A 27768-nucleotide genomic window follows, 5' to 3' on the forward strand; every position below is an offset into this window, starting at 1 on the left:
ACCTGATGTTGTGAGACTTCTTACTGTGCTAACCCCATAATCCCAGGCATTTACCATGGCTAATCCACTAACCTATACATTTTGGGACACTAAGGGGCAATTTAGCATGGCCAATCCATCTGACCTACATAGCTTTGGAGTGTGAGAAGAAATCAGAGCAAATCCACAGGGAGACAGGGATAACGTGCAATTCCATACAGACAGATATTAAATAATATCTACTTAATTTTGATCATGTGTATGAAATGTTGGAAGCTTAATGAACCATTCATAACCAAGACAGCCCTGATGTATGAAGGAAGCTGACATGAGGTCTACAAAATTATGAGAAACGTGGACAGGGTGGATCGTCAGAGGCTTTTTCCCGGGGTGGAAGTGTCAATTACACGGGGGCACAGGTTCAAGGTGAGAGGGGGAAAGTTTAAGGGAGATGTGCAGGAGAAGTTTTTCATGCAGAGAGTGGTGGGTGCCTGGAATGCGCTGCCAGAGGAGGCAATGGGAGAAGGCACATTAGCAACATTTAAGAGGCATCTGGATGGATACGTGAACAGGGAGGGAATAGAGGGATACGGACCGAGCAAGGGCAGGAGGTTTCTTAGTTTAGTTCGGGCATCAAGATTGGCATGGACTTGGAGGGACTGATCCTGTGCTATACTTTTCGTTGTTCTTTGTCCTCTTAATAGAACTCTGGTGCCAACATTGATTGGATGACATTGAATTTATAATTCCACGCAATGGAGGAGAAAGGTTGGTCCCATTGGAGTTAGAAATTGACAGTAGGCAAGTTCAGTGTTATTACAATATAGAAATTGCCATTTGTTAACCTTCCCCCTCTGCTTCCTTTTATTTTAATCATCTTTCCCCTTGCAGCATTTCATTGAAATCTTTCTCCTAATCATTGGTGTTAGTCTGCTCTACTTGTGTACAAAAATGGCCTTGCTTCTCGGGGAAGCTGCTTTAGTCTCTTGGTCTCGATCAGAAAGCTTTGCTCGGGCTTGTTAATGAAGTTGTGGTGGTTTGTGTTTCTGTTTGATTACTTTTTGGAATCATAGAATCCCTACAGTGCAGGAAGAGGCCATTCAGCCCATCGAGTCTGCACCGAGCACAATCCCACCCATGCCCTATCCCCGTAACCCCATGCGTTTACCCTAGCTGAATTAAGGGTTATGGGGAGAAAGCGGGAAAGTGGAACTGATCCACTTCAGATCAGCCATGATCTTGTCGAATGGCGGGACAGGTTCGAAGGGCTAGATGGTCTACTCCAGCTCCTATTTCTTACATTCTTACGTTCTGACCCTACGGGGTGAGTTAGAATGGCCAATCAACCTAACCCGCACATCTTTTGGAAGGAAACCGGATCACCTGGAAGCAACCCACACAGGCATGGGGAGAATGTACAAACTTCGCACAGAAAGTGACCCAAGCCGGGAATCGAACCCAGGTCCCTGGCACTGTGAGGCAGCAGTGCGAACCACTATGCCACTCCGTGCTATTATTTCTTTTATGTTTTGTGTCTACATCAACTTGTGAAGGGGAAACTATCTAATCCAAGGAAAGTAAGGGACAGCAGATCCTTCCCTTCATGTTTCAGTGGGGAGTTGTACCATGTGGTATCATTGTACCTGACAGAGCAGGAAAGTCCTTGTTTCTGCGATATGATTGTCAAAAAGCCATTCAGAAAGGGGCAAGCAATGTCAGGGAGTGGGGATATAATGTATTTCAATCATTCCTCACTGGCATAGATCAACTAGATAGTCAACATCTTTTCCCAAAGATAGGGGAGACTAAAACTAGAGGGCACAGGTTTAAGGTGAGAGGGGAGAGATACAAAAGAGCTCAGAGGAGCAATTTTTTCACGCAAAGGGTAGTGAGTGTCTGGAACGAGCTGCCAGAGGTAATAGCAGAGGCAGGTACAATGTTGTCTTTTAAAAAGAATTTAGACATGGGTAAGATGGGTATATAGAGGGATATGGGCCAAAAGCGGGCAATTGGCTCTGGCTTAGTGGTAAAAAATAGGGGTGGCATGGACAAATTGGGCCTGTTTCCATGCTGTAAAGCTCTATGATCCTGCAGAAAACCAGAAAATCTCCATTGTTTGTAAATTCTAACACACAAAGATCGTGAGTGATGGGTTAGGGTCCTTGACCACATTGTGGAACACAAGTCAGCCAGAAGTCAGGGAAGTGGAAGGTGTACCAGTCACAACAAAGCGGCTTTCAAAATTTCTGCCAATGGATGTTTATTCTGTTTCAGTTGTTAATTTTGGAACATGGTGACTAGAATTTGGCAACAAATGGGCAAATGAAGCCACCTGCTTTCTTCACATTTACCTTGTGTAAGTGTCCAGTCCAATGACAGCCAGCGTAGCTGCTCTATGAAGTTGCTTATCCAGGATTCTCATTATAAAGCTATCAAATGTCTCACAAATATTCTCTGTGAAAATGCCCTTCATTTTCTGACAAAGAAAACAAAAAGACATTGCTTTAAACTGGTGTAAACTGAAAGGTTTTGAACAAATAGTAGTCTGGTGGTATTTTATTTTAACCTTTTCAAGTTACCAAAGGTATAGCCTATTGGATAATAGTCATAGAATCCCTACAGTGCAGAAGGAGACCATTCTGCCCATCAAGTCTGTACCAACCACAACCCCATCCAGGCCCTATCCCCACGACCCCATGCATTTACCCTAACTAATCCCCCTGATACTAAGGGTCAATTTAGCATGGCCAATCCGCCTAACCCGCACATCTTTGGACTGTGGGAGGAATCAAAAGCACCTGGAGGAAACCCATGCAGACACAGGAAGAATGTACAAACTGCACACAGACAGTGACCCAAGCCGGGAATCAAACTCGGGTCCCTAGCACTGGGAGGCAGCAGTGCTAACCACTGTGCTACTGTACCACCTTTTCAAGTTACTAAAGGAATAGCCTTTTGGCTATCAACTTTTTCACAACAAATATTTCTTTTAAACTACCATTTCAGAGTCCATGGGCAGGATTTTACAGGTTTGCTCGAGCAAGACTGGAAATTCCAGCCCGAGGTCCGCTCCTCACCTGCTCTGATTCCGTGGTGGTAGAATTCTGACACTTCTGCATGCATAAAGCAGATTTATGTGTCTTTTACCAATTATAAATTCAAATTGCTCAATTGAAGTTGATTTATTAGTGTCACAAGTAGGCTTACATTAACATTGCAATGAAGTTACTGTGAAAATCCCCTAGTTGTCACACTCCGGCGCCTGTTCGGGTACACTGAGGGAGAATTTAGCATGGCCAATGCATCTAACCAGCACGTCTTTCGGACTGTGGGGGAAACCAGAGCACCTGGAGGAAACCCACACAGACACGGGGAGAATGCGCAGACTCCACACAAACAGTGACCCAAGCCAGGAATGGAACACTGGCACTATGAGGCAGCAGTGCTAACCACTGTGCCACCGTGCTGCCGCACTGATAATAGAAATCGTTTTTGGCACTTTGTGCAATCTGGCCCCCCAGATTTCTATAAATCCTGTTGATGCTTTCTGAAAATTTTTTTAATCCAACCTTTTTCCTCAAGAACTGAAACATTTCATGACCAAAATTTGTAGCCAGCTAGTTCTCTTTGCTAGCTACTAGTTATCAGTTAGAAGAGGCCAATTCTAATGGCTTCTAACTAAGTGATTTGTAACTTCTAGCAACCATGGGTGAGGGAAAGAAAGAGAACAGCCAGTTTGTTTTGTAAATAAGTTTAGAATGGGGACAAACAGAAGTTGAACTTTGAAGGGTCTTTGAGGCAAAGCAATAGGAAGGTAAAGTTGAAGGATAGAAACTTGCTGCGAGGCCTACCAGCCTTTCACTGCCTGCCTTGAGTGGTGTGAGATACCCAAAGTATCCAAGAGGGGATTCACCAGGATTCTGCTTGGGATGGAACATTAAAGTTATGAAGAGAGGTTGGGTAGGCTTGGGTTGTTTTCCTTGGAGCAGAGGAGACTGAGGGGGGCAACCTGATCGAGGTATATAAGGTTTTGAGGAGTATGGACAGAGTGGATAAGGAGCAACTGTTTCCTTTAGCTGAAGGGTCAGTCATGAGGGGATACAGGTTCAAGGTGAGGGGCAGGAGGTTGAGGGGGGATGTGAGGAAATTTACCCAGAGGATGGTGACAGTCTGCCTGGGAGGGTGATTTTGATTTGATTTGATTTATTATTGTCACATGTATTAGTACACAGTGAAAAGTGTTGTTTCTTGCATGCTATACAGACAAAGCATGCCGTTCACAGAGAAAGAAATGAGGGCATGCAGAATGTAGTGTTACACTCATAGCTAGGGTGTAGTGTGGTAGGGACAAGTTGCCTCACATCCTTTAAAAAATACCTGGATGAGCACTTGGCTTATCGTAACATACAAGGTTACAGGCCAAGTGCTGGCAGATGTGATTAGATGGGAGATCAGGTGTTTCTCGTATATCGGTGCAGACTCCATGGGCCAAAAGGCACTTGTGATTCTATCGGAGGATTAGTTGGTTTTGAAGTACGTGTATATATACAATGCTAATGCATCAGGTCAATACAGCTTTAATTGCACTGTTTATGAATTCATGGTCCATGTCTCACCTTAAGCGACTTTCAGAACACAATAAAACAAACCAGAAGAGAGTAACATAGTGACATCACCAACTGAGTTTAGCAAAAGTTGGACATTAACCACTAACAAGAACATGAGACGGACCAGGACTGGCCATAGCTACATTTGAATACAATGATAAGAAGGGGGAAGTAAGTTTCTTGACTGAAACTTTGGACAAGTTACTATTATTAGTTGTGAAGGATTTCACATTGTTAACCCAAAATAAATGCCCTCTTGTATCCCCAAAGCTGCAGCCATTAACAACCCCAATAGTCAAAATAAACAACTGCTCGAAACATCAAAACCTGAGCAAAAACGGTGAGGGTTAGTGTTAGGGTTAGGTAGTTAGGGTTAGGGTTAATGTTAGGTGGTTAGGGTGAAGGGGTTAGGGTTATGGTTAGGGTTAGGGGATTAGGGTTAGGGGGTTAAGGTTATGGTTAAGGTTAGGGGATTAGGGTTAGCATTAGGCTTGTGTGCGAGATCCTGTGACGAAGTCAGAAGAGGCGAACTGACTCTGTTCTGTTCAACATCCATGGTTGGTCATAAAGGTTTTTAAGGTTGTTTTCCGGTGAAGATATGCCTTTTCCAAATCCCAATGTAGTTAGCTGTTTAAGCTGTGAGCAAATAAGAGCCAATCAAACAAGTCAGAGTAAATTTATTAGGTCTTAATCCAAGAAGAATAATGGGACAACAAGCATTCATGCAATCATTCAGGCACACAAACTCATACATACCTACACACACAGCAATCAGAAATAAGGAGATACGAGTCCAATGAATAAAGTAAAAGAATGTATGGTTAATTGTCCTTTGGTTGTCCTTGAGACATAGATTAGTCTCTGTGGTTGGTTTGGGTTAGCTGGTTTCTTAGATGCGGTTAGGTGTAGAAGATGTTGCAACTTTTACAAGATCTTGGTTCATTGGTGGGTTTCTGGTAGAGTTGGCTTCTCTCAACCGGGTGACACGGTTGTTCCAAAAGAGAGTGACGGAAAGAGAACAGTCTTCAGCCTTCTTCCTCCGCTGAAGACTTTTTCACACTGCCTGTTTCACTTGCAAACTCTCCAGTGGCCAGACAACCTTGCCTTGAAATACTTCACCCATTGTGTATTTCCGTGAGGTTTTAGTGTGTCTGCCTGTGGCATCCATTTGTCTCTCCTTTCACACTCCCTGAGGGTAGTTTTAGAATGTAGCCTGGCTCTGTTAAGCAGTTTTCTCTGTGTCGGTCAAACTTACAAAATTTCCAATCAGTTGAAAAGTCACATTTTCAAAAATAAAGGGCATTTCCTTGGGACACTTACCAAAAAAAATGAGATTTACACCCATATTTCATTTCTGGGTATAAAAGCACAAAATAACACTTTCACATCTGTTCACTCTCCAAATGTTGGTCTCAGTTCTAACTGGGTCTCTTTAAGTTATGGACAGGATATTGGCAATTACATTAGTTTTCTCTGCAATGTGGGTGATTATTAGGTGATACAGCTGGAGAAATAAACTCCAAATCTAACATTGAGTTTCTCCGTAAAGGTCAAAAGATTGTGGCCAAGATATACGGTGGTCTCCCTCTACCCATTTCGGACATATATCTCGAGTATTTAAAGTGTATTTATTAGTGCCACAAGTAGGATTACATTAACACTGCGATGAAGTTACTGTGAAAATCCCTTAGCCACCACACTCCGGCATCTGTTCGGGTACACTGAGGGATCCTCTTCATCTGAGCAGATCCTGTGTATACGGAGGGCTTGTCCACCGGGGATGGCTTCTTTAACGTGTTTCAAGTGGAAGCTGGAGAAGTGGAGTATCGTGAGATTTTCAGTGAGGTGCTGAGGTGACCGTCCTTGATGGAGGTGCGTGTGTCCAAGAATGCAACCGATTCCGGACAGTAGTCCACGGTGAGTCTGATGGTGGGGTGGAACTTGTTGATACCATCATATAGTTGCTTCAGTGATTGTTCACCATGAGTCCAAAGGAAGAAAATGTCATTGATGTATCTAGTGTATAGCATCGGTTGAAGGTCCTGTGCGGTGAAGAGGCCTTGTTCAAACCTATGCATGAAGATGTTGGCATATTGAGGTGCGATTTGGTCCCCATGGCTGTTCCGTGTGTCTGGATGAAGAACTGGTTGTTGAAGGTGAAGACATTGTGGTCCAGGATGAAGCGGATGAGTTGTAAAATTGCAACTGGAGATTGGCATTTGTCAGCATTGAGTACTGAGGCAGTTGCAGCAATGCCACCAATGTGGGGGATGCTGGTGTAGAGCGCCGAGACATCTATTGTGACGAGGAGTGCTCCTGGTTCAACTGTTCCATGTGTGCTGAGTTTCTGTAGGAAGTCTGTAGTGTTGCGACAAAAGCTGGGGATTCTTTGAACAATGGGTTTCAGGATGCCCTTGACATAACTGGAGAGGTTCTCACACAGGGTCCCATTGCCCGATACAATGGGACAGCCGGGTGTGTTGGCCTTGTGTATCTTCGGGAGGCAGTAGAGATCTCAAACGCGGGGAGTACGTGGAGTGAGAGCACGGAGGGTGCTCTGAAGGTCCAGATCAAAGGTCTTGATCAGTCTGTTGAGTTGATAAGTGTGTTCTTTGGCCATGTTAGCAGAGCAGCTAACAGTGCTGAAGTTCAGGATGAACTTGCGGTAGAAGCTAAACATTCCCATGTTGTGGGAATGGGAAACCATTACTGCTTGTACATTTACAGCTCAGGGCAGTACTTGTCCTTAATCCACCACCTGTCGTTGGTAGATCACCAGAGCGTTGGCGAACAAGCTCTTCGCAAGGTTGACAAGTGAGCTGACTATAATATCTGGAAGAGAGTTCCAGTGGCTCTAAGTAAGTTTCCAAGGCGTCACTGCACCTTGGAGGTCTTTGAGATACATTACACAATTAGATAAGCCTCCGTTACCTGGTTTTCCAGCTTTGAAAGCTGGTTAGGGGCCAAATGGCAAGACACTATATTGATGTAACCAATCACAAAGGCGGAGATTTCCTCCATTCAGGTGGTCAAAGGAGCCTGCCAGTATCCTGTGACTAATTCCTTCTTTGTAATCTGGGCTGTGTTCTATCTATACTGTCATCCAGGCAGGATATCAGTTAGAAGTCAACCTTGGTAACTACATTAACTTGTAAGTGGTCATTGCAGATCATTGAGGTGCTGTCCAGCTCGGGCTACTGCAAAGTTGAGTAAAATGTTAGGATTTAGCATTTCTAAAATTATAAGAAAACTTGTACAGAATTGTAAAAATACACGTCTGTTAAAATCGGTAATTTTTTTTTGCTATGCTTAGAGGGTTAAAAGAGATGCGGGTGCAAATACAGTACACAGAGAGCACAGAGTGAAACATTGTATCGCGCGTTCAGGCAGTAACGTTGCCAAGATAATAGGTTGTGGAATTTAAACTCGGCATTTGAATAACAGCAGCCTATCGGATTTGAATTTGATGTTTTGGTAATCTGTAAACCAATCCCATTGTGGGGATGTTGGTATGCTGTCAGGGGTATAACAGCCAGTTCCCAGCCAAGATTCAGACAGCAACTGCCTCTGCCACAGCACACAGTGCGAGATAGAGAGCGACATAGCCAGAAATCACTGTCTGCCAGCCTAACAGCCACACTTATGTCTTAAAAGAAAGCCTCATGTCGATAGTAAAGACAGAAGAAATCAGCAAAGAAGACAGAAGATGACAAACCTGATTGAAATTTTGAGAGTGACTAAAGATTTTTTTTGGTTAATTAAGTGGGAATTGGATTTATCTAAACAGCATTCCATTAGAATCTTGTTTTATTTGGTTTATTAATAGTTTAGTTAATCTGTTCACTGTTAGTTTGGTCAATAAAGTGTTACTTGTTGCTTTTATAGAGAGAGCTTCAGGTAGTTAAAAGCAAATTACTGCGGATGCTGAAATCTGAAAGCAAAAGAGAAAGTGCTGGAAAATCTCAGCAGGTCTGGCAGCATCTGAAAGGAGAGAAAAGAGCTAACATTTCGAGTCCAGTGGGGTGAGGGGGATAGGCCATGGGTGAGATTTTGGTCAGTGCAAACTTGAGGGCCAAATGGCCTCCTTGTGCACTGTAGGATTCTATGAGATAAAGACCAAACTCAGGAATTAAATGGGCAATCTTGAATAACTCAGCCCTCAAATCTGAGCAAGGGGGTGGTTCCCTCACTCGAGGGTCTTCAGTGAACACAGTGGGATCCTTCCTTCTCCAATCACTGTTTTAATTTATACTTCCTCTTCTGGAATTTTTTTGTAATTCCCTGTTCCTGTCTCTCTCTCTCTCTCTCCCTTTCCTCAGATTCCAGTTCCAATTTCTAATGTTCAATCTTAATTTCACTGCCGTTAATTTATCTGTTTTGATGTCCCCAGTTGCTGCCTCTAGATATTTTCTGGCATTTGGGCAGAATCAGAGAATCCCTACAATGGAGAAGGAGGCCATTTGGCCCATTGTGCCTACACCAACAACAATCCCCACCCAGGCCCTATCCACATTACTCTACTAATTCCACTGATACTAAGGGGCAATTTAGCATGACCAATCTACCTAACCCCACATCTTTGGACTGTGGGAGGAAACCGGAGCACCTGGAGGAAACCCACACAGGCACGGGGACAAAGTGCAAACTCCACATAGACTGTCACTCCAGGCCGGAATTGGACCCCGATCCCTGGCGCTGTCAGGCAGCAGTGCTAACCACTGTGCCACCATTCCACCACCTCTAAATGCCTAGCTACAGTTCTAATTTTTCCAAAGATGGCATTTGAACTTCTTACCAGTTATCTCGTCCTATTTTACAGAAGTATCAACACTGACTATGGACATTTTAGCTTTGTGGTATTACAGATCTAAGGAAACCTTTATGGAATTTTAGAACTGCTTTTGAAGGTAGCGTTCACTCTCTCCACTCAAATTCTTTCATCAGTCTATAGGAACAATCCCAAACATTTTGTTCTGGCCAAATGAGATGGGGTGAACTGGCACTGCTCTGCTCATCCACCTTGGTCTCGACAAAATGTTTAGGATTAGTTTTTCAAGGAGATATGTCTTTTCTAAATAGGAATGCATTTAACTATTTAAGCTGTGAGCAGTAATAAGCCAATTAAACAAGGTTTTCTTGAGTTAAAAGAAGAAATTTTTATTTGTCCCTAAATCTGAGAAAAATAAAAACACAATGTCAAGTGTCACACACGCACACACACACGCACATGTACACACACAAACACACAGATGCACACAAGCACATGTGCACATACATACACTCACGTGCACATACACACACAAGCATACATATATGTATGCATGCACATACACACACACATGTGCACATACATACACAAGCATACATACACGTATGCACGCACAATATACAGTTAAATGTCCTTTGATTGTTTTTGAGGTGTAGATTGTGAAGCTGGTTTCTTGTTCACGTGTGGAAGATGTTGCAACTATTACAAGATCTTGCTTCATTGGCTGGTTTTTTGTAAAGCTGGTTTCTTGAACCGTGCAACACACTTGTTCCAAGAGAAGGAGAGAAAGCAGCGTTCAGCCTCCTCCCTCTGATCACAGAATACCAACAGTGCAGAAAGAGGCCATTTGACCCATTTAGTCTGCACCGACACTCTCCAAAACAGCATCCCACCCAGGCCCTTGCCTCCACTCTATTCTGTAGCCCCGCGCATTTACCATGGCTAATCCACCTAATCTACATATCTTTGGACTCTGTTGAAGCCTTGACACCACCTCTGTCACTTGCAATCTCTCTCAAGTGGCAGGGCTGCCTTGTTCTGAAATACTTCATTTACTGTGTATTTTCACAAGGTTTTCCACGCTCCACAAAGTACAAAGACCATTCTGTGGGTTTTTACCCAAGATATAATAGAGTAATGGAACTGTCCTATCTTGTAAATTGCTGGTCAGAGACTGCAATGTATCACGTCTAACTTATGCTACATAAAGTTTAATCACCTTTATGAAACAGCAGTCGCCGTTTCGATATCCAGTCATTTGCATTTTAATAGACCCCTTAATTTACTGGCTCCCCAGCAGTGATTTTGGGGGATATTCCCAAATGTGCTGGATAAGCTCTCTTTGAAATTCCCACGCAAGGGTTTAACTGACAATCATCCAGAAGGGCTAACGTCCCCTGGACTGGGCTGGGAACTGCCCGACAAAGCGACTTAAACGACTAACATTGGACAATTCTGCCAGTTTTACACTCTTAGTTACTCTGAAAGGATTAGAAGGAAAAAAACACTTCTAACTTCAGAGTAACTCAGACCAAGACCCGCAAGGTACACCCCCCCTTCCATCCCAAACGACGCCCTCCAACCCAAACTCCCTCGATGTCCAAACTAGTGCCATAAAAAGGGGAGCTGTCCTTCTTCACTCCATTACTTTTGCACTTTACTGCTGGAGCTGGGGGAAACACTTTGCTCCTTCAGCCTCAGCTGGCCTGTCTTGGAAAGGATGGGCACTTTGCCTTTCGTGTGCAGATAAGTAGTTAGAGTGACAATCTACCACTGGTTACCACTCGAGGAAGTCACAACCCAATGTCTCCTCCTTAGACAGTTAAGAGTTTTGATGGGTGTCTGGCTTATAGCAAATGTCCCTCTCTTCACATTCCCCTCAGGGTGATTTGTTTGTTTCTCGCCTTCACCTTGGAATGCAGCCTTGCCTTTTGCTCTGTCTCCGTTCAAATTGCAAAATTTCCAGTTGGCTAAAAGTTGAATAGTCTTTTTTTTTAAAAAAAAAGGGGCGTAGCCTTGTAAAAAATGCATTTCTTTAATTTTAAAAGTTTTCAACTTTATTTATTAGTCACAAGTAAGGCTTCCATTAACACCGCAATGAAGTTACTGTGAAATTTCCCTAGTCGCCACACAGTCCGGCGCTTGTTCGGGTCGATGCACCTAACCGGTACATCTTTCAGACTGTGAGAGGAAATCGGAGCACCTGGAGGAAACCCACGCAGACACGGGGAGAATGCAAACTTCACACGGACAGTGACCCAAGTCGGGAATCGAACCCGGCACCATGAGGCAGCAGTGCTAACCACTGTGTCACCAGACCTGTATTTTATCATATGCCAATAAGGACTGATGTATTGACAATCTAGTTTGAATTCTAGAAAAGGGTGTGAGATGGGTGTCAAAATTTATAGATGTGTTAAGCTTTGAGGGACTCAAGAGACACCCCAAGGGTGAAAGTACAAAGACCATTCTGTGTTTTTTTCCCAAGATATAATAGGGCAATGGAACTGTCCTATCTCGTAAACTGCTGGTCAGATACTGCAATGTATCAAGTCTAACTTATGCTACATAAAATTTAATCACTGTTATTAATATGTGCCAATATTAAGCAGTTGGCTATCTAAGGTTATCAGAAACTTAATAGCAAGTGGGAATGTGGGATCAGATGGAGACTTAAAGATTGAGTGACATCCAAACTAAGAGGGAATAAGCCAGTTGAGCAAATAGTTCAAAGGGAAGGGGGTGGTAGGAGTGGGTACGGGTGGGCGAAGGAGGAAGTAGAGGACTGCTGAGGGAATTGGAAGGGACTACCTCTGCTCCGAATGCATCACTGCTGGTTCTTGGCCCCATTACACTCTGCCGCATGGCGCAGCACTCACCATTTGAAAGAAAATAAGGGGGAAGAAGGGGAAGCAGAAAGAAGAGGCAAGTCGTGAAAACGAGATAAAAACAGCAGAGACAGACCACTGACACAGAAACAAAGTGGAAACACTCAGCAGGTCTGGCAGGATCTGTGGAGAGAGAAACAAGGTTAATGTTTCAAGTCAAATACCATTTCTTCAGAACTAACTTCAGAGTAACTATTTTAAACACCCAGATCAAGCCCCACATGGTACATCCCTCCATCCCACACACCAACATCACTCTGACATTGTGTGCAATACACTGTGTGATTACTTGTTAGTCAAAGATCTTATCTGTGTGCTTTCTATTGACTTTTATCAATAGCCATTCTTTTATTCATTCATGGAACATGGGAATCACTGGCTGGTCAGCATTTATTGCCCATCCCTGGTCACCCTTGAACCAAATGGCCTGCTAGGCCATTTCAGAGGGGCAGTTGAGAGTCAACCCACACTGCTGTGGCTCTGGAGTCGCATGTCGGTCATACTAAGTAAGGTTGGCAGATTTCCTTTCCTGAAGGGCATTAGTGAACCAGATGGGTTTCATAGAATGCCACTTGGCTCATCGAGTCTTCACTGACCACAATCCCACCCAGGCCCTCTCCCCGTAACCCCACGCATTTACCCAGCTAGTCCCCCTAACACTAAGAGGCAATTTAATTTAGTACGGCCAATCTACCTAACCCGCACATCTTCAGACTGTGGGAGGAAACCGGAGCACCCAAAAGTAAACCCATGCAGACACTGGGAGAATGTGCAGATCCCAACCTGACAATGACCCAAACCAGGAATCGAACCTGGGTCCCTGGCACTGTGAGACTGCAATGCTAACCACTGTGCCACCAACGGTCCCAATTCATGGTCATCAGTAGATTCTTAATTCCAGATTTTTTTTTATTGAATTCAAATTCCACCGTCTGCCAAATCTGGATCCCCAAAACGTTAGCTGAGTTTCTGAAATAAATAGTCTAGCAATAATACCACTAGGCCATCGCTTCACTATCAGAACAATACATTAATGCTGATTATCTTTTTAGAATTTACTTGGCTTGTAACACACAGCTTGGACTCATCAGTAGTTGTTTTTCCATTTTGAATAAAGCCAATGAAAATACTACAATGATCAGAGTATAATCCTAATCTTAGTTTGTGCACATAGTAAACCACATTTGCTGAAATGTCTGAACTTTAATCTTTACCTGTTTATGTGACCAGACCATCTTGAGAAAGCAATTTGGTGAAAGCAGTACCAAAACTTGATTTTCTTCCTTTGATTTGTACATATTTTTAATCTGAAAGCAAAAATCGCTTATTACCAAATGTGCACCCATTCAAATTTAATTAGTGTTTGAAAACATGCCTCTATCTGATTCATAGACAGACCCTGACAAAATATTCAAAGTTTATTTATTAGTATTTGTTTATTTATTGGGGGCTTTTCACAGTAACTTCATGTGTTAATGTAAGCCTATGTGTGACTAATAAATAAACTTTACTTTAAATTGATTTGTTAGTGTCACAAGTATATTAACACTGCAATGAAGTTACTGTGAAAATCCCCTGGCTGCCACTCCCCGGCGCCTGTTTGGGTTCACTGAAGGAAAATTTAGCACGGCCAACGTACCTAACCAGCACATCTTTCGGACTGTGGGAGCACCCAGAGGACACGGGGAGAATGTGCAGACTCCACACAGAAATCAAATCTGGGTCCCTGTCGCTGTGAGGCAGTAGTGCTAATCACTGTGCCTCCATGTCGCCCCTATAACCTTCCTCAGTGTTTCATCAGCTGTGGTGGATGTGCTTCAAGCTCGCAAGTACAGGAGCCGGGATAACAGCTTCTGAGAATTCAATCTGTAACTAAGTAGTGATAATATACCTGAGCTGCATGGACCATGAATTGGAACTGGCCCAGTGTTGCCTAGTGCTTCACGTCCGTTAGTGTACGCTTAATCTGGACCAATTGACGGACAACATGTCAGCTCAGTGACTATCACTGTCTGCTGTACAGTTACAGGGACCCGGGTCGGATCTCCGGCTTGGATCAATGTCTGTGGGAGTTTGCACATTCTCCCCGTGCTTGCGTGGGTTTTCTCCGGGTGCTTCCTCCCATATCCCAAAAACGTGCTTTTTAGGTTGATTGGTGTCAATAAATTGTCCCTGAATTGGAGCTCCCTTAATCTGGCGTACATATAATTCCCTAAATTTGCACCCCCTGTATTGTGGAGTTCCACTAGAGGTAGACAAAAATCGTCGACGATCGACGAAAGACTTGAATAAGGCACTCACTGAGTGTTAAAATGGGCAGTGCGGGCTTGTAGGGCCTGTTTCCTGTGCTGTGCTGTTCTTTGTTCTTTAAAAGCCTTCAAAAAACATCCATTCTTTAATTAATCTGTCTATTGTTATATACCTGGCACAATTCAGCCAGACATCCATTATTATTTCAACATACCAATTTGGACGAAAATCTTCCCAGGATCACTCAGTAATTAAACCAAGGAACATTCAGAATTACACTTTATAATGTAAAAAGTTAATAGTCTCAGAAACATGGATAAAGTCTACCTCTATGCAGATGACACCAAGATTGTTGGCATAGTGGACAGTGAAGGATCTCAGATTGTAATGGGATCTTAATCAGTTGGGCCAGTGGGCTGACGAATGGCAGATGGAGTTTAATTTAGATAAATGCGAGGTGATGCATTTTGGTAGATTGAACCAGGGCAGGACTGTCTCAGTTAATGGTAGGGCGTTGGGGAGAGTTCCAGAACAAAGAAATCTTGGGGTACAAGTTCATAGCTCCTTGAAAATGGAGTCACAGGTGGACAAAGTGGTGAAAAAGGCATTCAGCTTGCTTGGTTTCATTGGTCAGAACATTGAATACAGGAGTTGAGATGTCTTGCTGAAGTTGTACAAGACATTGATAAGGCCACACTTGAAATAATGTGTGCAATTCAGGTCACCCTATTATACCTGTACATCTTTGGAGTGTGGGAGGAAACTGGAGCATCCAGAGGAGACCCACACAGACTTGGGGAGAACATGCAGACTCCACACAGTCACTCAAAGCTGGAATCAAACCTGGGTCCTGGTGCTGTGAGGCAGCAGTGCTAACCACTGCGCTACTGTGCCCATCCGCTATCGCAGTGTAGCAAAAGTGACATTCTCTCTTCCACCTTCTTCCGTTGGGAAAAGTCTGAGGTCACGTACCAACCGACTCAAGAACAGCTTCTTCCCTGCTGCCTTAGACATTTGAATGGACCTACCTTGCATTAAGTTGATCTTTCTCTATACCCTAGCTATGACTGTAACACTACATTTTGCACTGTCTTGTTTCCTTCTCTATGAACAGTATGCTCTGTCTGTAGAGCACACAAGAAACAATACTTTTCACTGTACGCTAATACATGTGACAATAATAAATCAAATCAAATTAAATCAAGTCATAAGTGACAGCCGCGGCACCCTTGGGAGTTGGGACATGTTTCTGAAAGAGAGGTGTTGAAGGGTCAAGCACGGCTCTGGACTCACCTCTTCAGACAAGTCAGCAAGCATGACTTCAGGAAATTCTCTTCTCCAGGTGATGGTGGAAGGGACTGACTGAGGTTCGATACTGTATTCTGATCCCAACGAATTCAGAACATCAAGCAGGATGTATCCACCTGTATCTTCCAGGATAGCTGGGATAAGGGGGGAGAGAATAAGACAAAAACCAGCTGACATTTATAAGGCAAACATGTTGGAATGTCAGGCAAACTCACTTGTACTTTCGCAATCACTTATGATTAACAAGTGCAACCTTTAACTTATATCCAGCATGTTTATCTTTGTCCTCACTCTCTATTTCCCACATCCATCGATCCTGTGCTGCTGTAGGGATGATATCCCTCCAGTTAGCTCAGCCCTGGGAGAGGAATATAGGAATAAGGAACAGAAGTTGACAAACTCAGCCCTTAGATCCTGCTCCGCCATTCAATCAGATTATGGCTGATCTCTTCCTGTCTCAAATCCACCACCCCACCTGTTCCCCATATCCCCTTCTCACTGTTTTCATTAGAAATGTATCTATCTCCTTCTTGAAACCATTCAATGATTCAGAATCCACCGCGCTATGGGGCAGCGAGTTCCATAAATTCACCACCCTCTGTGAGAAGTAGTTCCTCCTCATCTCAGTTTTAAACCTACCGCCTCTCAACCTATACCTGTGACCTCTTGTTCGAGATTGCCCCATAAGAGGAAACATTTACTTTATCAAACCCTTTTAAAATTTTATATACTTCAATCGGAGCCTTCTAAACTCCAGCAAGTACAAGCCCAGACTGTTTAATCTCTCCTCAGGTGTCAACCCGTTCATTCCCGGAATCAATCCGGTGAACCTTCTCCAATGCCACCACATCCGTCCTCAGATAAGGAGACCTGTCCTGCTCCCCCCGTGCCAACACCATGGTTAGGAAAGCCCATCAACGTCTCTACTTTCTCAGAAGAGTACAGAAATTTGGCACGTCTGCTAAACTCTCATCAACAGGTGCACCACAGAAAACACTCTTTCTGGTTGTATCGTAGCTTGGCATGGTTCCTGCTGTGCCCAAGACCGCAAGTAACTACAAAGTGTCGTAAATGAAGCTCAGTCCATCACTCAAACCAATCTCCTGTTCATTGCCTCGGAAGAGCAGCCAGCATAATCATGGACCCAACACACCCCAGACATTCTCTCTTCCACCTTCTTCCATGGGGAAAAAGATACAAAAGTCTGTGATCACGTACCAACCGACTCAAGAACGGCTTCATCCCTGCTGCCACTAAGTTGAACTGTCTCTACATTCTAACTATGATTGTAACTCTACATTCTGCAGTCTCTCCTTTCCTTCCCTACGTGCGGTATGTTTTGTCTGCTTAGCATGTGAGAAACAATACTTCTCACTGCATCGTAATATATGTGACAATAATAAATCAAATAAAATCTGTACACAATATTCCAGATGTGATCTCACCAACACCGTATGCAATTGCAACAACACTTTTACACTCCAATTCTTTTGCAATAAATGCCAACATCCCATTTGCCTTTTTTATTACATGCTGCACCTGCATACTCACTTTCTGCGATTCATGAACATAGACACCCAGATCCCTCTGCCCAGATGCATTTTGAATAATTTTGAGAGGATGCTGATTACAACTTCACAGCAACTGGGGAGGGGGTTGGGGGAACACAGATTACAATTAAAAGTAAGACACTGCTGGAAATCTGAAATATAATGAAACAAATGCTGGATTTGATCAGGTCTGGTAGCATCTGCAGAGAGAGAAACAAGAGTTAACGTTTCGAGTCTGAACAATCCACCTGTTTCTGCTGCTTAGACTATCCAACATTTTCTGTCCTCCTTTATTAAGGAACAAGTGATACATGTTGAAACACAGTTGTATGACACTCATCCATCCAACCTGCACATCTTGGGACATTGAGGAGAACTTAGCACGGCCAATCCACCGAACCTGCTCATTTTTGGACCGTGGGAGGAAATCAGAGCACCCGGAGGAAACCCACGCAGAGACAGATAGAACGGACTAACTCCACACAGACGGTGACCCAAGGCTGGGATCGAACCTGGGTCCCTGGTGGGGTGGGCAGTGCAAACCACCGTTCCGCCCACTAAGCCAGCCCCGCTGATGTCTCCTGGCAGTGCTGCGGGGAGGGAGAATACTTTTGCAGCGTACGCCAGTACACGCGACAATAACAAGTCAAATCAGAGTTGATATTGCACGTACCGTGTAAGAAAAGAAACCCGGGAACATTGCAAGAACACAATCTGATGAGGGGTCATCTAGACTCAAAGAGGTTGGCTCTATTCTTGCAAGAACACAACCTGATGAGGGGTCATCTAGACTCAAAGAGGTTGGCTCTATTCTTGCAAGAACACAACCTGATGAGGGGTCATCTAGACACAACTCACTGGCTCTATTCTCTCTCCACAGATGCTGTCAGACCTGCTGAGATTTTCCAGCATTCCCTGTTTCAGATTCCAGTATCTTTGTAAAGGTGAAATGATGATGGGCACAGTGTTGGAGAGGGGCAGTTGCTGCTGTAGCCTCACCTGGATCCACACACACTCTCATATATTTCAGACACTCCTCGGGACGGATGTATTTGACAGCGGCATCGGCTGCCCTGCGGTTGTGTTTCTCCAGCATCTCGCTCTCCCTGGCAGCCTCCCTCTCCCGCTGCAGGATCTCCGAGCCCCACTTGGCCGCCCGCATCTCCTCCGGGCTGGGGCCGGGACCGGGACCGGGGCTGCAGCCGGCCGCCGTCCCCGGGTAAGCGGGCGGAGGGGCTCGGCTCCGGCCGCAGCTGCCGGCGCCCGATGTCCCCTCCCCGGGGCCGCTCTCCGGGGCTGCCGCCGGCCCGGGGGCGCCGGGGTACAGCTCCCACTCGCTCAGCGGCCTCTGCAGCGCGGCCAGGGGCCCCCAGCAGAAGGAGGCGAACCCCGGGTACATGATCCGCCTCTGCCTCCCTCTGTCTGTGTCTGTCTGTCTGTCTGTCTGGACCCGAACCACCCCCCCCCCTCCACTCTCTCTGCCCCCCCCCCCCACCTCAAGCAGGCAGCCTGGCCCCACACAGCTCCAGCCCAAGAAAAGATGCTGCAAAAAAATATATATATAAAATAAAAAAAATTAAAAACAGCCCAACCAAACCTCTCCCCTGGTTAAATCCCCTCTCCCAAAAGCAGCCCAGCAGCTCGCTGGCCCAATGCTCCCGTTGTTGTGTCTGTCCCTCTTGCTGCTGTGAAATTCACACACAATGAAATGCCCAGACAGGCCCCCTTCCCCTCCCCCACCACCCTCACCCCAGACAGCCCCCTTCCCCAGAGCCCCCTCCTCCACCAGACAGGCCCCCTCCCCCCCCCCAGGACATACAGACAGCCCCCTCCCCCCCCGTACATTCCCCTCCACCCCCCCCCCCCCAGACAGCCCCCTCCTCCTTCCCCGGAGCCCCCTCCTCCACCAAACACACAGATAGCCCCCTACCCCCCCCCAGACACTCCCCTCCCCCCCCAAGACAGCCCCCTCCTCCTCCTCCCCCAGAGCCCCCTCCTCCACCAAACACACAGATAGCCCCCTACCCCCTACCCCCCCCCAGACATTCCCCTCCTCCCACAGACAGCCCCCTCCTCCACCAGAGCCCCCTCCTCCCCCAAACACACAGACAGCCCCCTCCTTCCCCAGAGCCCCCTCCTCCCCCAAACACACAGACAGCCCCCTCCCCTCAGCCATTCCCCTCCCCCCACCGCACAGCCCCCTCTCCCCCCCAGATATTCCCCTCCCCCACTGCACAGCACCCTCCCCCCGACACACAGATCGCCCCCTCCCCCCTCAGACAGACAGACACACCCCCCCGCCCCCTGACACACAGACAGTCCCCTACCACCCCCCCCCACGCAGCCCCCTCCTCCCAGATCCCCCTCCTCCCCCAAACACACAGATAGCCCCCTCCCCCCCAGACATTCTCCTTCCCCCACCATACAGCCCCCTCCCCCCAGACAGCCCCCTTTCCCCCAGAAACCCAGACTCTCCCTTGCCCCCTTCCCCCAGACACACAGGTAGGCACCGCCTTCCCCAGATACATAGACAGCCGCCCCCCCTCCAAGACAAACAGACATCCCCCTGCCCTCTCCCTCCGACACACAGACAGCCCCCTCCCCAACAGACACACAGACAGCCCCCTCCCCAACAGACACACAGACAGCCCCCTCCCCAACAGACACACAGACAGCCCCCTCCCCAACAGACACACAGACAGCCCCCTCCCCAACAGACACACAGACAGCCCCCTCCCCAACAGACACACAGACAGCCCCCTCCCCAACAGATGCACAGACAGCCCCCTCCCCAACAGATGCACAGACAGCCCCCTCTCCAACAGACGCACAGACAGCCCCCTCCCCAACAGATGCACAGACAGCCCCCTCTCCAACAGATGCACAGACATCCCCCTCCCCTGACACATGGACAGCCTCCTCCCCAGAGACATCTCCCTCCCCCAAGTCAAACAGACATCCCTCTCCCCCAGACACACAGAGATCACTCCCCTCCAGACACATGGGGATCCCCCCCCCCCCAAGAGACACAAAGGGAGTCTCCCCATCCCAAAACATCTACAAAACCACCAGATATCTGAGCAAGTTCACACCCAATCATCAGCCAAACTAGCCTCTCCCCCGCGCACGCCCTCCCCTCCCCCTGACACTCCCTTCACTGGAGAGTGGGAGAGTGAGGGGAAAGGCTGAGACTGTCTCAAATTATAACCCCCCACTCAGAATCGATATTAACCCTCTCTCCCCCAGAATCGATGTTAACCCTCTCCCAGAATTAATGCTAACCCTCTTGCCCCCAGAATCAATGTTAACCCTCTCTCTACCCCAGAATTGATGTTAACCCTCTCTGCCCCAGAATCAATGTTAACCCTCTCTCTGCCCCAGAATCAATGTTAACCCTCTCTGCCCCAGAATCAATGTTAACCCTCTCTCTGCCCCAGAATCAATGTTAACCCTCTCTCTGCCCCAGAATCAATGTTAACCCTCTCTGCCCCAGAATCAATGTTAACCCTCTCTCTGCCCCAGAATCAATGTTAACCCTCTCTGCCCCAGAATCAATGTTAACCCTCTCTCTCCCAGAATTAATGCTAACCCTCTTTCCCCCAGAATCAATGTTAACCCTCTCTCTCCCAGAATTAATGCTAACCCTCTCTCCCCCAGAATCAATGTTAACCCTCTCTGCCCCCAGAATCAATGTTAACCCTCTCTGCCCCAGAATCAATGTTAACCCTCTCTCTGTCCCAGAATCAAGGTTAACCCTCTCTCTGCCCCAGAATCAATGTTAACCCTCTCTCTGCCCCAGAATCAATGTTAACCCTCTCTCTGCCCCAGAATCAATGTTAACCCTCTCTCTGCCCCAAAATCAATGTTAACCCTCTCTCTGCCCCAGAATCAATGTTAACCCTCTCTCTGCCCCAGAATCAATGTTAACCCTCTCTGCCCCAGAATCAATGTTAACCCTCTCTCCCCCAGAATCGATGTTAACCCTCTCTCTCCCCCAGAATCAATGTTAACCCTCTCTCCCCCAGAATCAATATTAACCCTCTCTGTGCCCCAGAATCGATGTTAACTCTCTCTCCCCCAGAATCAGTGTTATCAGTGTTAATCAGTATATGGATTTTAGTAAGGCGTTTGATAAGGTTCACCATGGTAGGCTTCTGCAGAAAATGCAGATGTATGGTATTGGGGGTGATCTAGGTAATTGGATCAGGAATTGGCTAGCAGATAGGAGACAGAGGGTGGTGGTTGATGGTAAATATTCATCATGGAGTTCGGTTACGAGTGGTGTGCCTCAGGGATCTGTTTTGGGGCCACTGCTGTTTGTAATTTTTATTAATGATCTGGATGAGGGTATAGTTGGGTGGATTAGTAAGTTTGCTGATGACACCAAAGTCGGAGGTGTGGTAGATTGTGAGGAAGGGTGTCATAGTTTGCAGGGTGACTTAGAAAGGTTGCAGAGCTGGGCCGCGAGGTGGCGGATGGAGTTTAATGTGGAGAAGTGTGAGGTAATTCATTTCGGTAGGAATAACAGATGTGTTGAGTATAGGGCTAACGGGAGGACTTTGAATAGTGTGGAGGAGCAGAGGGATCTAGGTGTATGTGTACATAGATCCCTGAAAGTTGGGAATCAAGTAGATAAGGTTGTTAAGAAGGCATACAGTGTCTTGGCGTTTATTGGTAGGGGGATTGAATTTAGGAGTCGCAGCGTCATGATGCAACTGTACACAACTCTGGTGCGGCTGCACTTGGAGTATTGTGTGCAGTTCTGGTCCCCACATTACAGGAAGGATGTAGAGGCTTTGGAGAGGGTGCAGAGGAGGTTTACCAGGATGTTGCCTGGTATGGAGGGGAGATCCTATGAGGAGAGACTGAGAGATTTGGGGTTGTTTTCACTGGAAAGAAGGCGGCTAAGAGGGGACCTTATTGAAACATATAAGATGATTAGAGGTTTAGACAGGGTGGATAGTGATAGCCTTTTTCCCAGGATGGAGAAAGCTAGCACGAGGGGGCACGGCTTTAAATTAAGGGGGGGTAGTTATAGGACTGATGTCAGGGGTAGGTTCTTTACCCAGAGGGTGGTGAGGGACTGGAATGCCCTGCCAGCTGCAGTTGTAAATGCGCCTAGTTTGGGGGCGTTTAAGAGATCTGTGGATAGGTTTATGGACGAAATGGGATTGGTTTAGATTAGTGGGTTAGTGTTGTTTTTTTTAAAAGCTGGTCGGCGCAACATCGTGGGCCGAAGGGCCTGTTCTGCACTGTAATGTTCTATGTTCTATGTTCTAACCCTCTCTCCCCCAGAATCAATGTTAACCCTCTTATCCCCAGAATCAATGTTAACCCTCTCTCTGCCCCAGAATCAATGTTAACCCTCTCTCCCCCAGAATCGATGTTAACCCTCTCTCTCCCCCAGAATCGATGTTAACCCTCTCTCTGCCCCAGAATCAATGTTAACCCTCTCTGCCCCAGAATCAATGTAAACCCTCTCTCCCCCAGAATCAATGTTAACCCTCTCTCCCCCAGAATCGATGTTAACCCTCTCTCTGCCCCAGAATCAATGTTAACCCTCTCTGCCCCAGAATCAATGTTAACCCTATCTCTCCCCCAGAATCAATGTTAACCCTCTCCCCCAGAATCAATGTTAACCCTCTCTCCCCCAGAATCAATGTTAGCCCTCTCTCCCCCAGAATCAATGTTAGCCCTCTCTCCCCCAGAATCAATGTTAACCCTCTCTGCCCCAGAATCGATGTTAACCCTCTCTCTCCCCCAGAATCAATGTTAAACCTCTCTCCCCCAGAATCAATGTTAAACCTCTCTCCCCCAGAATCAATGTTAACCCTCTCTCCCCCAGAATCAATGTTAACCCTCTCTCTGCCCCAGAATCAATGTTAACCCTCTCTGCCCCAGAATCAATGTTAACCCTCTCTCTGCCCCAGAATCAATGTTAACCCTCTCTCTGCCCCAGAATCAATGTTAACCCTCTCTGCCCCAGAATCAATGTTAACCCTCTCTGCCCCAGAATTAGTGCTAACCCTCTCTGCCCCAGAATCGATGTTAACCCTCTCTGCCCCAGAATCAATGTTAACCCTCTCTCTGCCCCAGAATCAATGTTAACCCTCTCTCTGCCCCAGAATCGATGTTAACCCTCTCTGCCCCAGAATCAATGTTAACCCTCTCTCTGCCCCAGAATCAATGTTAACCCTCTCTCTGCCCCAGAATCAATGTTAACCCTCTCTGCCCCAGAATCAATGTTAACCCTCTCTGCCCCAGAATTAATGCTAACCCTCTCTGCCCCAGAATCAATGTTAACCCTCTCTCTGCCCCAGAATCGATGTTAACCCTCTCTGCCCCAGAATCAATGTTAACCCTCTCTCTGCCCCAGAATCGATGTTAACCCTCTCTCTGCCCCAGAATCGATGTTAACCCTCTCTGCCCCAGAATCAATGTTAACCCTCTCTCTCCCAGAATTAATGCTAACCCTCTCTCCCCCAGAATCAATGTTAACCCTCTCTCTCCCAGAATTAATGCTAACCCTCTCTCCCCCAGAATCAATGTTAACCCTCTCTGCCCCCAGAATCAATGTTAACCCTCTCTCTGCCCCAGAATCGATGTTAACCCTCTCTGCCCCACAATCAATGTTAACCCTCTCTCTGCCCCAGAATCAATGTTAACCCTCTCTCTGCCCCAGAATCAATGTTAACCCTCTCTCTGCCCCAGAATCAATGTTAACCCTCTCTCTGCCCCAGAATCAATGTTAACCCTCTCTCTGCCCCAGAATCAATGTTAACCCTCTCTCTGCCCCAGAATCAATGTTAACCCTCTCTCTGCCCCAGAATCAATGTTAACCCTCTCTCTGCCCCAGAATCAATGTTAACCCTCTCTCTCCCCCAGAATCAATGTTAACCCTCTCTCCCCCAGAATCAATGTTAACCCTCTCTCCCCCAGAATCAATATTAACCCTCTCTCTGCCCCAGAATCAATGTTAACCCTCTCTGCCCCAGAATCAATGTTAACCCTCTCTGCCCCAGAATCAATGTTAACCCTCTCTCTCCCAGAATTAATGCTAACCCTCTCTCCCCCAGAATCAATGTTAACCCTCTCTGCCCCCCAGAATCAATGTTAACCCTCTCTCTCCCCCAGAATCGATGTTAACCCTCTCTGCCCCAGAATCGATGTTAACCCTCTCTCTGCCCCAGAATCAATGTTAACCCTCTCTCTGCCCCAGAATCAATGTTAACCCTCTCTCTGCCCCAGAATCAATGTTAACCCTCTCTCTGCCCCAAAATCAATGTTAACCCTCTCTCTGCCCCAGAATCAATGTTAACCCTCTCTCTGCCCCAGAATCAATGTTAACCCTCTCTCTCCCCCAGAATCAATGTTAACCCTCTCTCCCCCAGAATCAATGTTAACCCTCTCTGCCCCAGAATCAATGTTAACCCTCTCTCCCCCAGAATCAATGTTAACCCTCTCTCCCCCAGAATCAATGTTAGCCCTCTCTCCCCCAGAATCAATGTTAACCCTCTCTCCCCCAGAATCAATGTTAGCCCTCTCTCCCCCAGAATCAATGTTAACCCTCTCTCCCCCAGAATCAATGTTAATCCCCTCCCCCCCAGAATCAATGTTAACCCTCTCTGCCCCAGAATCGATGTTAACCCTCTCTCTCCCCCAGAATCAATGTTAAACCTCTCTCCCCCAGAATCAATGTTAAATCTCTCTCCCCCAGAATCAATGTTAACCCTCTCTCCCCCAGAATCAATGTTAACCCTCTCTCCCCCAGAATCAATGTTAACCCTCTCTCCCCCAGAATCGATGTTAACCCTCTCTCTCCCCCAGAATCAATGTTAAACCTCTCTCCCCTAGAATCAATGTTAACCCTCTCTCCCCCAGAATCAATGTTAACCCTCTCTGCCCCAGAATCGATGTTAACCCTCTCTCTCCCCCAGAATCAATGTTAAACCTCTCTCCCCCAGAATCAATGTTAACCCTCTCTCTCCCCCAGAATCAACGTTAACCCTCTCTGTCCCAGAATCAATGTTAACCCTCTTTGCCCCAGAATCAATGTTAACCCTCTCTCCCCCAGAATCAATGTTAACCCTCTCTCTCCCCCAGAATCAATGTTAACCCTCTCTCCCCCAGAGTCAATGTTAACCCTCTCTCCCCCAGAATCAATGTTAACCCTCTCTGCCGCAGAATCGATGTTAACCCCCCTCTCTCTCAGTATTGATATTAACCCTGTCTGCTCCACAATCGATATTAACCCTCTGTCCCCCAGAATCGAAGTTCTGGCCCATCCTGTATTGTACTTTTTTCTTTTTTCTCTGTTCAGTTCCTGGTCAGGGAAATGCAGTCTTGCTACTTCCATGTACGCCAGTGTCCAGATGTCGGTTTTGGGGCAGACAGTGGCGCAGTGGTTAGCGCTGCTGCTTCACAACGCCAGGGACCCGGGTTCAATTTCAACCTTGGGTCACTGTCTGTGCGGAGTCTGCATATTCACCCCGTGTCATCGTGGGTTTCCTGCGGGTGCTCCAGTTTCCTCCAACAGTCCGAAAGATGCGCTGGTTAGGTGGATTGGCCGTGCTAAATTGTTCCTTAGTGTCAGGGGGACTAGCAGGGTAAATAGGTAAGGGCCTGGGTCGGATTGCTGCCAGTCCATGCTCGATGGGCCGAATGGCCTCTTTCTGCATTGTATGGATTCTATGATTCTATGAGCAAAGAGAGGCGGGGATGCCGGTGAACGATATGGAATTCCAGCATCTGGGACTTTGACAGCTGAAGACTCAGCCACAGTCAGTGGAGAAATGAAAAATCTGGAATATTTCATCCGGCACAATTAGCCGAGTGCGGAAATCTCAGGAAGCTGTAAGGCTGGTGGAGATCACGGGGATAAGACCATAAAAAGTATGAGCAAAAGTAGGCCATTCGGCCCATCGAGTCCGCTCTGCCATTCACCATCCTCGGAGAGAAGAAATTCCTCCTCATGTGTGAGTGCAATCTTTCGGCGCTTCGTGCCACTCAGATATTCCCATCAACGGCGCACTCCGAGATTTCCCAGTGGCATGGGGTGGATTCAATGGGAAATGCCATTGACAGCAATGGAACCACAATGAACCCACTGCCAGCTAAAGCCAAGTCACTGGCACTGTCAGGAAAAATGCCACAGGGTGGCCAGGGAATTCGAGCACTGATCTTAAATGGGCAGCCCCTTAACTCTGAGACTCTGCCCTCTGGTCCTAGACTCTCCCAGAAGGGATTTGATAAAATTGACAGAATGTATTATCCCCAATAAAAGCTCACAACAGCTGCCTTGACCTGGTATTAACATCATATCCTTACCACACTGTTGCTCAAAAAACAGTCTCACAACATCAGGTTAAAGTCTAACAGGTTTATTTGGAATCACGGGCTTTCGGAGCACTGCTCCTTCAGCAAGTGAGGGGAGAGGTAGGTTTCACAAAAACGGCATATAGAGGCAAAGACACAATCGTAAGATAATGGTTGGAATCTTGCAATTGTGACTTTGTCTATATATGCCATGTTTGTGAAATTTACCTCTCCACTCACCTGACGAAAGAACAGTGCTCCAAAAGCTTGTGATTCCAAATAAACCTGTTGGACTTTAACCTGGTATTGTGAGACTTCTTACTGTGCCCACCCTGGTCCAACGCCAACATCTCCACATCATGTTGTGCAATGGAATTCATTTAGAAAATACGGCTAATACTCAAGAACACTTGTTGCATTCTTACTAACAGTGGGAAGGATGTGGTGTAGTGGTATTGGTGCTGGATTCATAGATATCCAGGGTAACGATCTCGAGAGTCGGGTTCGAATCCCACCACGGCAGATGGTGAAATTTGAATTCAATAAAAATCTAGAGTTAAAAGTGTAATGATAACCATGAATCGATTGTCAGGAAAACCCACCTGGTTTACAAATGTCCTTTTGGGAAGGAAATCTGCCGTCCTTACCTGGTCTGGCCTACATGTGACCCCAGAGCCACAGCAACGTGGCTGACTCGTAAATGCTGACGCAGCCAGTGACACTCACACCCCATGAAGGAATAAAAAGACATTTTTAAAGATAGGCAAAATTGATAACTAACTTCTTAAATTCATTCAAGGGATGTGCATCACTGAATAGACCAGCATTTGTTGCCTATTCCCAACTAGCCTTAAGAAGGTGGTAGTGATCCATGGACTGGGGTCTATACTCGGTGTCAGGGTACAGGGCCTGTGGTCTGTCCTTGGGGTCCGGGTTCAGGGGCTGGGCCCTGTACTTGGGGTCAGGGTAGTTGGACAGGTAGTGATCCATCTTCTTAGGCCGTGATAGTCTCTTTGCTTTGGATACACCTACAGTGCAGTTAGGAAGAGAGTTCCATGATTTGTCACCCCAGTTAATTCAGAACAATGATTCCTCTGTGTATT

The 27768-nt window shown here is 46.5% G+C and overlaps 1 protein-coding gene across 1 annotated transcript in view; it reads right to left on the reverse strand.

The window, feature by feature from the left end:
- LOC145354736 (structure-specific endonuclease subunit EME2-like) overlaps window positions 1–18749 on the reverse strand; it is a 32953-nt gene extending 14204 nt beyond the window's left edge. Inside the window, exons 1-4 of the mRNA XM_080206188.1 lie at window positions 18350–18749; window positions 15786–15934; window positions 13457–13549; window positions 2331–2455 (exon numbers count right to left, since the gene is read on the reverse strand). Coding sequence (XP_080062314.1) covers window positions 2331–2455; window positions 13457–13549; window positions 15786–15934; window positions 18350–18749 — 767 coding nt within the window. The remainder of the gene's footprint in view (window positions 1–2330; window positions 2456–13456; window positions 13550–15785; window positions 15935–18349) is intronic.
- Window positions 18750–27768: the final 9019 nt, after the last annotated feature.

The sequence above is a fragment of the Carcharhinus amblyrhynchos genome, chromosome 18 (assembly GCF_965287045.1).
Source record: "Carcharhinus amblyrhynchos chromosome 18, sCarAmb.v2.hapA, whole genome shotgun sequence".
NCBI lineage: Eukaryota > Metazoa > Chordata > Chondrichthyes > Carcharhiniformes > Carcharhinidae > Carcharhinus > Carcharhinus amblyrhynchos.